Source organism: Austrofundulus limnaeus, unplaced genomic scaffold (assembly GCF_001266775.1).
Source record: "Austrofundulus limnaeus strain Quisiro unplaced genomic scaffold, Austrofundulus_limnaeus-1.0 Scaffold88, whole genome shotgun sequence".
Lineage (NCBI taxonomy): Eukaryota > Metazoa > Chordata > Actinopteri > Cyprinodontiformes > Rivulidae > Austrofundulus > Austrofundulus limnaeus.
The window spans coordinates 1,423,127-1,435,046 of NW_013952490.1; the positions used below are offsets into that span (position 1 = coordinate 1,423,127).

Here is an 11,920-nt window from a genome sequence, read left to right on the forward strand (position 1 = left end):
TATATATATATATATATATATATAACATAACACACACACACAATAACTTTAATGTAATAGATATCTGCATCCATTGGATGTTGTGTTTGGAATCACCTGCTTCGTTTCAAGGTGGTAAAACAAATTGCTTGTATTTATTCCTTTCTACACACGTTGCAGATTATTTTTTCTGCACTCCACGCATTTAATCTGTGCACGCTCCAGCGGGGTGACAATCATCCCATTTTTATGCCCCCCTTTTTTTTTGGGAAGACAGTCTGACTGTCAGCCTTTCCCACAGTGCTTCCCCGCTGTACAAGGAGACAGTATTGCGCTATGACCGCAGGAGAAACGAGGTCCAGACTCAGCGAGCTTTTGTGCGTCCTCACCTGCACTGACAGTCGCCTCGCTGCGTTCACCATGTGCCAGCGCGTGCTCCTCCCGCTGCAGCCGACAGGACGCGCCGTCACGTAAACATGGAAACAGTTCGGCGTTCATTTTCACACACCCGAACCAGGTCTGGATAAGTTATGTTTTTGTTCTCCTCTTCATTTGCGCTCTCAGCCACGCTGCTTCCTGCTTCCTCTGTTTTGACTCCAGCTGGTTACGTCATCAAAAAGAATTGCGCGGTTGGCCGGTAGACAACAGATCTCTATCATAGGACAAATTTATATCGTTTCTACCGTATATCGTTTATATCGCGCATTCCTAACCGGAGTTATGATTAATTAATTACAGAACTTTTTTTAAAAATGTTCGTCATGTTTGAAGAGGAGAGGAGCACCAAGCAGACTGATGACATTAATCGTGTTATTTGTCAAGTGCCAAAAAATAGTCAATTAAAGTTTTTATGATGATTAATTGCACACAATATAATTTTGCACAACCCTACTTAAGACACCATTTTCCTCCGTCAATTGGAGCCTGTAAATTGATTCTATTTGGTCATCTGAATTTTGCCATCAGAAAAAAAAAACAAGGAATGTCCTTATGACACATTGTTGCTAGTTTAATGGTTGTATTGTAAAACCATTTATGCAGTTGGGAGGGTTTTAAAAGGTCAGTTTGATTCTTGTTATGGAGACACTCTCAGAATTGACTTCGCTCTGGCTAACCAATAGCCTACAGTCTGATGACGTTAAATTTTCAGAACTGCCTAACGTTATCACTAATCACATGGCATTAGGTGTTCAGGGTTGTCCTACCTTCAAGAAATTCCCTGAAGACTAGATGGCTTTAGAGAAAAACTTCTCTCCTACTAGGCCTGAAACCTACTCCCTTCATGTATATTTGCCTACATCAGGATTTCTTACCGCACTGAGGCTTGTATATCCCTCATAACTTGTATGTTTATTTTAATAAATACAAAATGCAGAACAGGACATTGAGGCAACATACTGTAAGTATGCTATCAAAAGATTTGGTGGAACTTACTAAAAATGTTTTTTGTTTTATTTACATAAGTTAACAGACGTAGGTTATGCAGTATGAATTGGATTTAAAGAAGTTTTGGTTTAAAAATTTCAGACATTTCAAAGCAAGAAAGTCCCAATTTTTTACCTCTTCTCAAACTTGAGTTACAGCAGACCTCTTGCCCTGACATGAGAGTGGAGCGGTGCTCCTTGGATTACGTAAGACCAGATGATTTATACTCGGCGAACCAAAGTCAGTGTGTGTTCACAGCTGAAACCGGATCCCCTCCAGTTTTGATAGAACACAAGTGTGCCTGAGGACAGACCCAGAGTGTATTTTCATATTCATAAGAGGAGCAGCCATTTTGAGCCTAGATGAAGAACATATTCTTACAAATAAAAGAAAAACAAACTTGAAGTTTAGAGCTGCTGCTGGTAAAATTGCAACTGCGTTGAATAAACTGCCAACAGGTTTTGTTTACAGTTACTTTGTTGTTAAAGCAAGTAGAACAATTTGTTTAAATTACAGGTGTGACAACCAAGAAACTTGAAAAGAGGCTTGACTTTATGTAGAGGGTGGCACATGAAACAGGATGTGGAGGAGGAAGCTGGGCTGTTATTGACCTTGTTACAAGCTGTGGTTTAAATCATCAGCATGAATTAGGAAATCCTGAGTGAAGATTTTTTTATTTGTCTTTACTCTTCTTAGGGCATGAAAAAAACAATAATGAACTTTTTTTCTTTCCAAAATTAGATTTTATTTTCAGGAAGTTGCAGAAATGCCCACTACAGTGGACTACATGTGCTTAAGCACTCAACGTAAAGCAGTATGAACTTAATTGAAGAATGAATCCATCTGAGTTTTATTATAAATCCATGAGCACGTATTCCATTGTATACTTTGAAAAGCACTTGAACATACTTTCACACGCTCAACATTCTCAGCCCTTCTGTTTAGTCCTAAACAAAGAAAACAAACAGTCTTCATCAAATGGGCCGTTTTGTGCTCATTTTAATTGCCTCTAGCTGTTAGGATTATTAGAAACCTTATAAATATTAAAAATTGTTTTTGAAAAACAGAGTTAAAAATCAATCCATCATCTTTTAATTGCTTCTATCTTTGAGGGTCATGGGGGTCCCTGGTGCCCATATCCAACAGTCACTGTGCATGGAACAGGGAGAGTTGAAATTATAAATAAATATTTTACTTATTTACTAAAATCTTGTCCCCCCATCTCCATCATCCACATCTCCTTTGTCTCTAGTGTTCTCTGGCAACCACTCCTCATCACTGCTGTTATTATATTCATCAGAAGGCATTTCCTTGATTATTCTATAAAGTTCCTTATTATTTGCAGCACTTGTGGTCTAAAAATATGAGAAAATTATGACTGATCTGCACAAAAATTAAATTATTTTAAAACTAACTTATAGATGTACCCAAAATGAATTTAATTTTAAGCAAAACAGTCATAATGAAAGATATATCAACTACATGGCTTATGTTAAAAATTTAGTCAGCAATGCATGACGTCCACTGTGTTGGACACATGGTTAATTGTAATTTCCTACTTATTTGTAATAAAACATTTTCCAAACTAAACTAATAATATTGTTACTTAGATACTCCTGCATATCAGTTGACAGGATATTACAGGAGTGGTCCACAAGTGTGTCTGTCTGGCAGCCATCTTGGATTCTGATGACGTTCACTTGTAGTTACAATAACTAACCACTGAATTGACCTCAATGGCGGGGAGCAGTAGAGAGCATTCTAAGGACTGAGATGTAATTCCACCATAGAAACCACTGCATTTAAGAAACAATGGCATTTAAACAGCTGTCCACTGTAGTGACCACTATGCACCAGAGTTAGAAGCACTACATGACTGAGTAAATGTAAAATTATCTAAGAGCATAAGTCTGTAATATCATGCTAAATCAGGGGAAATTAAATAATAATTTTACTTAATTAAATCTAAAACGTTATTATTGATCAACCGAGCTTTTGTCATGTAAAAGGCAAAAGGGCTGAACCATTTCCTGTAACTTTTCATATTGGCTACCAGTACAGTTTGGCCTGTTTTAAATGTGTTCCTCTGCAGTGTGGAGCTAAAAATAATTAGCTGACACAGGAAGTGTTGCACTTTCTATTTAAGATTGTAACTTTATCTATGGCATGTGCACTGAGAACGTTCAAGTCCTGCATGTTAATGTCAGAGCTTTTATCACAGACATCAGCTTTCTTTGTCTCCTGAAGAGGAGAAGTATCAGTGGATGTCTTGGGTTGTATTGGGTTATTTATACATCCCCAATTAAAAGGACTTACACTTAACATAGTTTAACAGTTTTGTCTTTCTCCATACTGTTTCAGTGAGAATAAACCCAAGAATGGGGGCATCTGCGTGGCTAATCACACCTCGCCTATTGATGTCATCATCCTGGCCAGTGATGGCTGCTACGCCATGGTAAACATGCTCCTTTTCTTGCATGAAGCTGAAAAAACTCAAAACTTTGGAACATGCTTGAATTGAAACAGCCAGCTGAAGTAATATTTGTTGCAGGAATAGATGCCACTGTTTGTTTGTGTTGCTAGGTTGGTCAAATTCATGGTGGCTTAATGGGTGTTATACAGCGATCCATGGTCAAAGCCTGCCCACACGTTTGGTTTGAACGCTCAGAAGTCAAAGACCGACACCTAGTGGCCAAAAGGTATTATTTCGCTCTGTTGCTTCTGTTTTCTTTGGAAACATTGCAGTGTTTCCTCTCATGTTGTTTCTGCTTTTGACATTCATTAGAAATGCTGAAAGTTTAATAGAATTTGGGTGTGGTAATACACTTCTTTGTCCTTGTGTTACAGATTGAGTGATCACGTACAGGATAAATCTAAATTACCTATTCTCATTTTCCCAGAAGGTGAGTTTGTTCGGTAATCAGGTACAAATAGACTAAACATCTAGTTTGTTGTTTAAGTTCACCGTATTTTATTTTACCCTTTTTTCAAATCTTCAGGTACCTGCATCAACAACACATCAGTTATGATGTTTAAGAAGGGCAGTTTTGATATTGGCGCCACAGTCTACCCTGTGGCCATTAAGGTATTGGTTCTTAACCTTTTGTTTGTGATGAATCACGTCTGGATCGCTTCGTTTTTAACTGTATTTTGTTAACAAGTATTGATTATGCATTCTGATGTGCTCCTCGTAGTATGATCCCCGGTTTGGAGATGCGTTTTGGAATAGCAGCAAGTTTGGAATGGTCAACTATCTTTTACACATGATGAGCAGCTGGGCCATCGTCTGCAGCGTGTGGTACCTCCCTCCTATGTCCAGAGAGGTCATTACCTAATGCCTAATTATAATATTAATTGTTACCTTGTTGTCAGCCTACAGTAATAAGCTGACTGGGAAAATAGGCCCATCTGATGTGCAACTTCTTAAGCAGTTCTTGTCTTAGGTTACCTTTATTAATAATTTCCCAACAAATATTGCATCCTCTTCTTTTGTTGGGTGTGAATGTTATCCATTAAAGCAGCATCTGTGACATGGCATTTTGATCAAATATTTTATAATGTATAACAATAATAATAATAGTAATAGTAACTTAATATATCAGTACTATTTGTTAAAAATCGTTTGTTCACCGACATTAAAATTATCTGAATCATCTCCAACAGGAGGGAGAAGATGCTGTGCAGTTTGCCAATCGTGTGAAAGCAGCTATAGCCAGAAAAGGTGGATTGGTCGACCTCCTGTGGTGAGTCATTGTTTTCATGCAAACGGTTTGAAATTAAAATCTTTCAAAACTGGATTTACTAATAGACAAAAATAAGGTGTTATATGTTAATGTTCTCAGCAAACATAAAGCCTCTGCAGGTGTACACTCTTTAACATCCTCTGTGTTTGTAAGGAGTGTGAAGATCCAATCAGTGATGGTGTCATAGTTCTGTAGAGTTCTTAAAATATTTATTATCTATGCACTCACCTCAAAATTTCAGTGAGTACAATTGCTAAACCTGTATTCATTTTGTTTAAGTTTCTTTATTTTATTTAAATTTTTAATCAACAAGGTGTTGGCAAGCAGTTCTTATATGTCTCTACCTTGTCAGATATGTTGTGTTCTGTTGTGATGGTAGGCTGTGACTCCAGCAGCTCCAGAAAGCAACACCACAGTGATGGGTTGGTCATCTAAAGCAATAAATTTAGACAGTTATTCTATAATCCTTTTTACCTTTTGAAATGTAAACAATATTACCAAACGATGAATATAGTATGTCATTCATTTAAAAGCCTTCCAGATGGCCCAGCGCACGAGTGAGATGTCAAAATTATTATTGTTTTGAAGCTTAGCATTGCCTTTAGCTTGTTTTAGCTTGTCGCTGTCCAACTGCTTACTGCTGTTCAGTGTCTTATTAAATTGCCCCTCTTTTATATTTTAAAATACTTCCATGCAGCAGATATTTTGGCACATTACATTAACCTCAATACAGCAGCAATACTGAAAGTCAGGCAGCTAAAAGCTCAGATGTTGAATGTGGCAGCTACTTCAGTATCAATAATGTATTATTGCATCCTTTTCACTGAAGGTTGTCTACCTCAACCTTTTCTTCTTGCAGACTGGCTACACGCTGATGGAAGCTTTGAAATTTAGTTGAAAACTTTTTTTCTTTGTTTTAAGGGATGGAGGACTGAAGCGGGAAAAGGTAAAAGATACATTTAAAGAAGAGCAACAGAAGCTGTACAGTAAAATGTTGGTGGGCACCCAAGAAGACCGCAGCCGCTCCTGAACACTATGATGAACTTGGACTGGCTCAAAGACCAAACTGGGCACCTCTCACAAAATGGTCAGTGAGCAGGGATGCCTTAGCACCGGAGAAAGCTGGGCTGGATACGTCTCTCCCTGATTTAGACAGTAACTCCATTTGGCTTCTTCAGCCACCTCCTCAGCCTGGCATGTTCAGTTGCATCACTGTTCTGAGGTCTATAGCCCCCCCACCCTGTGTTGGAATAACTCGACCACAGCCCTGCTTGTATTAGAAATGAAAAGACAGTGACACAACGGAAAGTCTTCCTCAGTACCTTGTTTTTGTTTTGTTCTGTAGTTGAACTTTAATTTTTAAGCCTTGTTTGTAATACACCATGTTTAAGTTACAGACTGGAATGTAGGAGTGAGATTCCATAGATGAAATCTTGTTTGTTGTAAACCTAAACCTGTGGCTGGCTAGTCCTTACTGCACAAGGGAGAAATGCCTGACTTTGTTACACTTCAGATATTTTTATGAGCTTTTTTCCAAGGAAAAAAAAAGGAAAAATTTTTTTTACATTAAGCTTTGTATCAACTTGTGGTCAACTGTGTTACAGACCAGCTCTTGATGTTTTTCATGTTTTACTATGGAATGTGAAACTCTTCACATTATGAAGTAGGAACTGTAAAGGGACCTATAGTCTCTTGTTGAAGCATTTCATAAGGATGTTTTAACATTGCGCTTTGAAGGCTCATGGCCAGCAGGGATTTATGAACAATAATGACCCTCACACTGATCCTTTGACTGAAACAGCTCTAAATGATGATCTGCTGATGTATAATCAAACTTTTTCATTTCCACGATTTTATTTGCCACCTGTTATAGTTTCCATGCTACCTCATCTGTTTTAGGTGAACTCTAAAAGCTTGTCTTTATTTTCCCCCTCATTGAAAAAGTTCCTCCTTTGCAACCTTAAGAAAGGTCAGGAGGACCTGTCTTCTGAACATGGTGGACGGCCTTTAGCAGGTTTACCAGTTTGTTCAAAGATGGTCATTTAGATAGTCTCAAATCAGTTCATCAAAATAAATGTTCAAGAATGTGACTCTTCCTTTGACTTAAAGTAGTTTCTTTTAAAGTTTCTTAATCATACTTGCTGCATCCATAAGGAATTTTTTAAAATACACTAACATAACAAATGAAAATCCTTAAGATGGTTGAATATTTCTACTATTTTTGTGTTTATTATCAAATAAAATGTACAGTATAAACATTTATTATAAGTGTAATACTGTGCATGAGCAACATACAGTATACTTCTAAATCTGTGGAAGAAATGTAATATCTCAGTGTAAATTAAGTTTTTATGTAATTATGTTTTCTGTTATACTGACTTCCTGTCCTGGTTCCTATCAGGGAGGTTTCTTCTTAAACTGTTTTTGTTTCCACACCAGTGGCATCGTTCGTCAGCATCTCTGTTGCGATAGTTTCAAATGGATCTGTTGACCGTGATGAATTCAGCACACAGTCCTTGGAGGAGGAGTAAGAGGAAGCAGGGAGACGACTTATAATGGGCTGGTTGTGCAACTCATGCCATGGTTTAACAGCTCAGTAACAGCACTATGGAGAGAAGGAGTCGGGCCACCAACTATTTTTTGCTTTACCTTGGGCTGGTACCCCAGCATCTGAATGGCACAGATCCATCTACTCCACAAAAGTGTTGTACAGCCCCAGTGGTGGTTCTGGACAATACTGTAAAACAGTGGTTCCCAAACTTTTTATCTTCTGACCCACAAAATATTCATGGCAAAAACTTGTGACCCCAAATATTACTGGTCTGAGTACACAAACTTTGTTAATAACCCGAAAAACAAAGGCTGCACAAATGCAAATACTTATTTATACTTATTTTTTGTTTTTGTAATAATTATAGGGAAAATATTACATCACCAATTATTTTATTACCCTTTAAATTGATTTCTGAAATGCACTGGTTCCCAAACTTTTCAGCTTTTGACCCACAAAATAACAGTAGCAGAGACCTGTGTCCACAACTATGTTTGGATGATAAACATTTGTATCAGGTCAACTAAACATGGGCATAGTTACAATATTTATTATTCTACATTTATAAATTTTAGGCAACTAAGGTAAAAACGTAATTAATTTAGAAAATCTTTTCAGGACCCCACCTTGATGTTTCAGGATCCCACTTTGAGTCCCGACCCCAACTTTGGGAACCACTGCTGTAAAACATGCAATTTGTGGTGGTGATTGAGTTTTGGAGGAGTGGGTTTAGACATATTTCAAGTTAAGTTTGCTTTTCATTGCATCAGATTTACAGGTGATGGTTTTACAAATGGGGTACGATCACATCTAGCTAATTATTCAACACTCAAATTATGAGAAATTCAATGCTTCTGAGTTTAATGAAAAGCGGTCTTCAGCTGAAAGATGTTTTGTTGAAACATTTTCACAGAAAAGTTACCAACTTCCTGCTTTGTATCTAACACAGTCATTGTGTGAGTAGTCAGTTTAAAATAATTTCAGGTGCTTTTTTGAACTTCCTCTGTCATTTAACTTGTTCAAGTTTCTATTGTAAATATGTAATGTTTGATTACATTTGATGGTGTTTCTCCAGCTGTGTTGGGCACAACATAAACTTTGGCTGGAATAAATGGGATAGTCGTGGTAAAAAGAAAACAGCATCTTTCAGCTTAGTGCATTAAATGAGTCGTTGTTAGGTTTATCAAACTAGGTCAAACTGATTGTAAATGTGTTGTTACAGCAGTGGCCCAGTCAAGTCCAAACTTCAACACTAACGCAAAGATCTGTGGGACTCTCAGAACTGTGAAAAAGAAGCCCACAACCCTAAATTAACATAAGAAAATGTTTGTTTTGATTATCTGAAGCTGTTATCAGCTCAGTTTAGGACCTGGTGAAATGTTAAAATCGAAACAGTGTGTATTTTTTAACCATGCATGTGTGCTCATAGGTTGTTAACTTTGAACTGGGGGCTCTACGTAGACTGTGACAGGGAGGAGCACCTGAGGATCTCTGACTGAGCTGGCTCCCGTCGTGAAGGCGGCATCTGATGCTCTGTCCTGGTCCGTTAAGAAGCTCCTAGTCCAATTAGCTCCAGAGGACTGTACTGAAATCCACGCGTGTTGGCCCAGTTGGGACTTAAAAACTCGCGGGTTCGACGGTGGACATGAGCGCTGCTGCTCGGCGTGGACCTGACGCGACAGCCCGCCATCAGCAGACGACCTGGACCACAGGAACCGCGCTGTCATGAAGATGGTGGTGTGTTTTGAGCGGTAGCTGACAGACGCAGTTTTTGGTTTACACGCACGCACGCACGCGATAAACCTTTAATTTTTAAGCTCGCGCAGCACTTTTGTTGCAGTTGGCCTGCTGCACGCGCGTCATCTTGGCGACTCCGCCGAGAGTTGCCTCGCGGACTGTCGTGTGGAAAGTGTCAGGTTAAAGATGGAAACGGTCACGGATGTGCTGCTGGTCACCGCGAACGTCGGTTCGCTCTTTGACAACGTAAGTAGACCGGTTAAACTACGGTAATAAAGTACACAACGCCGCCGTGCTGCCCGGTTAGGTTCACTCTGAGAAACGAGGGGTAGGAAGTTCAGAGTTTTACCTCGAAATGTTTCATGCTAGCATACATTCTGACGACATGGGGGTTCTCAGTCGCAAAATACGTTTATAACCTGTAATTTACGACTGCTTTAATGCGTATTTTACGTAAAATACCTCATTGGGTCGGTTTGATTTGTCTGCGGTGAACAGCCTGCACTCTGCTGTGTTCTTCCGCTATCTTTGAATAAGAAAAAAAAAAAAAGTACAGGCTAAGCCATCATTTACCTGTTCACGAGTCACGTGACCTGATCCTTATCACCTTAGGCCTTAATTCGAGTCACAGAATGTGACATTTCCAGATAGGCACAATAATTTGACAAATGTCTTGCCTGTATTGCAGCAAATGAAACTATTATTTAAAATAAACAAAATAGCGGGAAAGTCATCATTGTTAGTGTGTATTTATGTGTAATATGACCTCACAAACCAACTAATATTGCCCTGAATTTATGTTTATTTCAGTTATTCAACATTCTCCACTTGGCTCTGGTTCTTGTGATGTGAACGCATTGGTTCCCAAAGTTGTTTTAAATTTTTACCCACAAAATAATAGCAGCAGAAACTTGTGACCCCAAGCTACCTTCGATTAAAACCTTCAAATTAAGCCAATTTAAAAAAGAAAAAGCATTATAATGAAAAAAAGTAGTACTGAACCCAACTTTGGGAAGCGTTGCTCTAAAAGTTGAAGTTAAGCTCCTGTACACCCTCTTTAAGTCTGTGCTGCTTAGATTTTATGTTTATAATACTTTGTGGTCTTATTTCTATTATGCAGCTATGTAAGTTGTCATTTATTACCAAGTCAAGAATGTTTGCATTTTCCCATAATTTAATGTTACGTCTGCACAAAATGAAAGGGGAAAGAATCTATTATATAACTTGTCTAAATATCCATTACGTTCTTTTGTTTTTGGCTCAGGCCAACTTTGCATGGAGGAGGAGGGCTCTTTACAGTCATGGAAATTTGGCTCTGGACCACATTTCCTTTGAGCAGAGTTGTTCTAATCAACACATGTAAGATCCCACTGTGGGAAACACGTGAACAGATGAATATCTCCCCCTTCCTCCCTCCCCCCCACCAAGGGAGTTAAGCTTTTCTCCTTCCTCAGGCCCCTCAGTTCCTATAAACAAACACTCCTGAGCGTTCACCGAGGATAAGAGCAGGAACCTAAGCACATCTCAGAGTAAATCCTGTGGCTGCACAATCCTAGCATCATTACAGTAGCTCATCAAGTAAAAACACTGACTTCTGTCCTGTTGTGGAACATAAATTTGATTGATTTTGTCATTTTGAGACGATGCTTGTACAGAGCTTTATTTAAATGTTTATAGATTTGGATGCAATAATATTAAACAGATATTTAAAAGCTCTTCTTCAAGCTCAGGCTTGATGTTGTACTGTGCACATTTTTTTTACATTTTCTTTCCTCTGATATGTAATTCTGTTGCCTCAGCCTTTATTTAGACAAACAGAATTACATCTTCAGTGTAATTATAAATTGTAAATAAAAAACACTAATGGTTTTAATTAGAGTTGGATTACAGATTAGTTGGATGACAGATCAGTCGAATGACAGCGGTTTTCTCGATTATTTTTTTCAGCACTCAAACCGTGATTGTGGTTGTAGACAAAATATTGTGGGAGATTTCCTCCACGTCATAAAGGCTGAGCTGCAGTCACTCCTCTCATGCAAATACAGAATGCAAATCTATTTCCTTGGTCACATAATGTGTCTCGGTGTATTTTACTCTGTTAAAACGCTGCAAGGCGGAGCACCTGTGTAGGGAAATGGCAAGTCCAGAGTGAAAATCATGTGGGATAGTTTCAGGTGTGGCTGAAGTTGGTTAATATCCTGAAAAAAACACTTTCTCTAAATTGCACAGAATCCTATGTTCTGGTTGTTCTTAGTGTACATTTACTGTAATTTATTTAAGGTTTTCTGATATGACTTTCTGACTTTCATGTGGTCTCCTTAGTTGTCTACACTCACCGGCCACTTTATTAGGTACACCTGTCCAACTGCTCGTTAACACTTAATTTCTAGTCAGCCAATCACATGGCGGCAACTCAGTGCATTTAGGCATGCAGACATGGTCAAGACAATCTCCTACAGTTCAAACCGAGCATCAGTATGGGGAA

At 38.5% G+C, this 11,920-nt stretch overlaps 2 protein-coding genes across 2 annotated transcripts in view; both read left to right on the top strand.

Annotated features, from left to right (window-relative positions):
* Positions 1 to 7,249, top strand: part of gpat4 (glycerol-3-phosphate acyltransferase 4) — a 19,635-nt gene extending 12,386 nt beyond the window's left edge. The window contains exons 7-13 of the mRNA XM_014012101.1: positions 3,766 to 3,859; positions 3,988 to 4,103; positions 4,252 to 4,307; positions 4,404 to 4,489; positions 4,599 to 4,727; positions 5,068 to 5,147; positions 6,069 to 7,249. Coding sequence (XP_013867555.1) covers positions 3,766 to 3,859; positions 3,988 to 4,103; positions 4,252 to 4,307; positions 4,404 to 4,489; positions 4,599 to 4,727; positions 5,068 to 5,147; positions 6,069 to 6,177 — 670 coding nt within the window. The 3' untranslated portion in view covers positions 6,178 to 7,249. The remainder of the gene's footprint in view (positions 1 to 3,765; positions 3,860 to 3,987; positions 4,104 to 4,251; positions 4,308 to 4,403; positions 4,490 to 4,598; positions 4,728 to 5,067; positions 5,148 to 6,068) is intronic.
* Positions 7,250 to 9,182: 1,933 nt separating this feature from the next.
* inpp5l (inositol polyphosphate-5-phosphatase L) overlaps positions 9,183 to 11,920 on the top strand; it is a 20,724-nt gene continuing 17,986 nt past the window's right edge. The window contains exon 1 of the mRNA XM_014012102.1: positions 9,183 to 9,681. Coding sequence (XP_013867556.1) covers positions 9,622 to 9,681 — 60 coding nt within the window. The 5' untranslated portion in view covers positions 9,183 to 9,621. The remainder of the gene's footprint in view (positions 9,682 to 11,920) is intronic.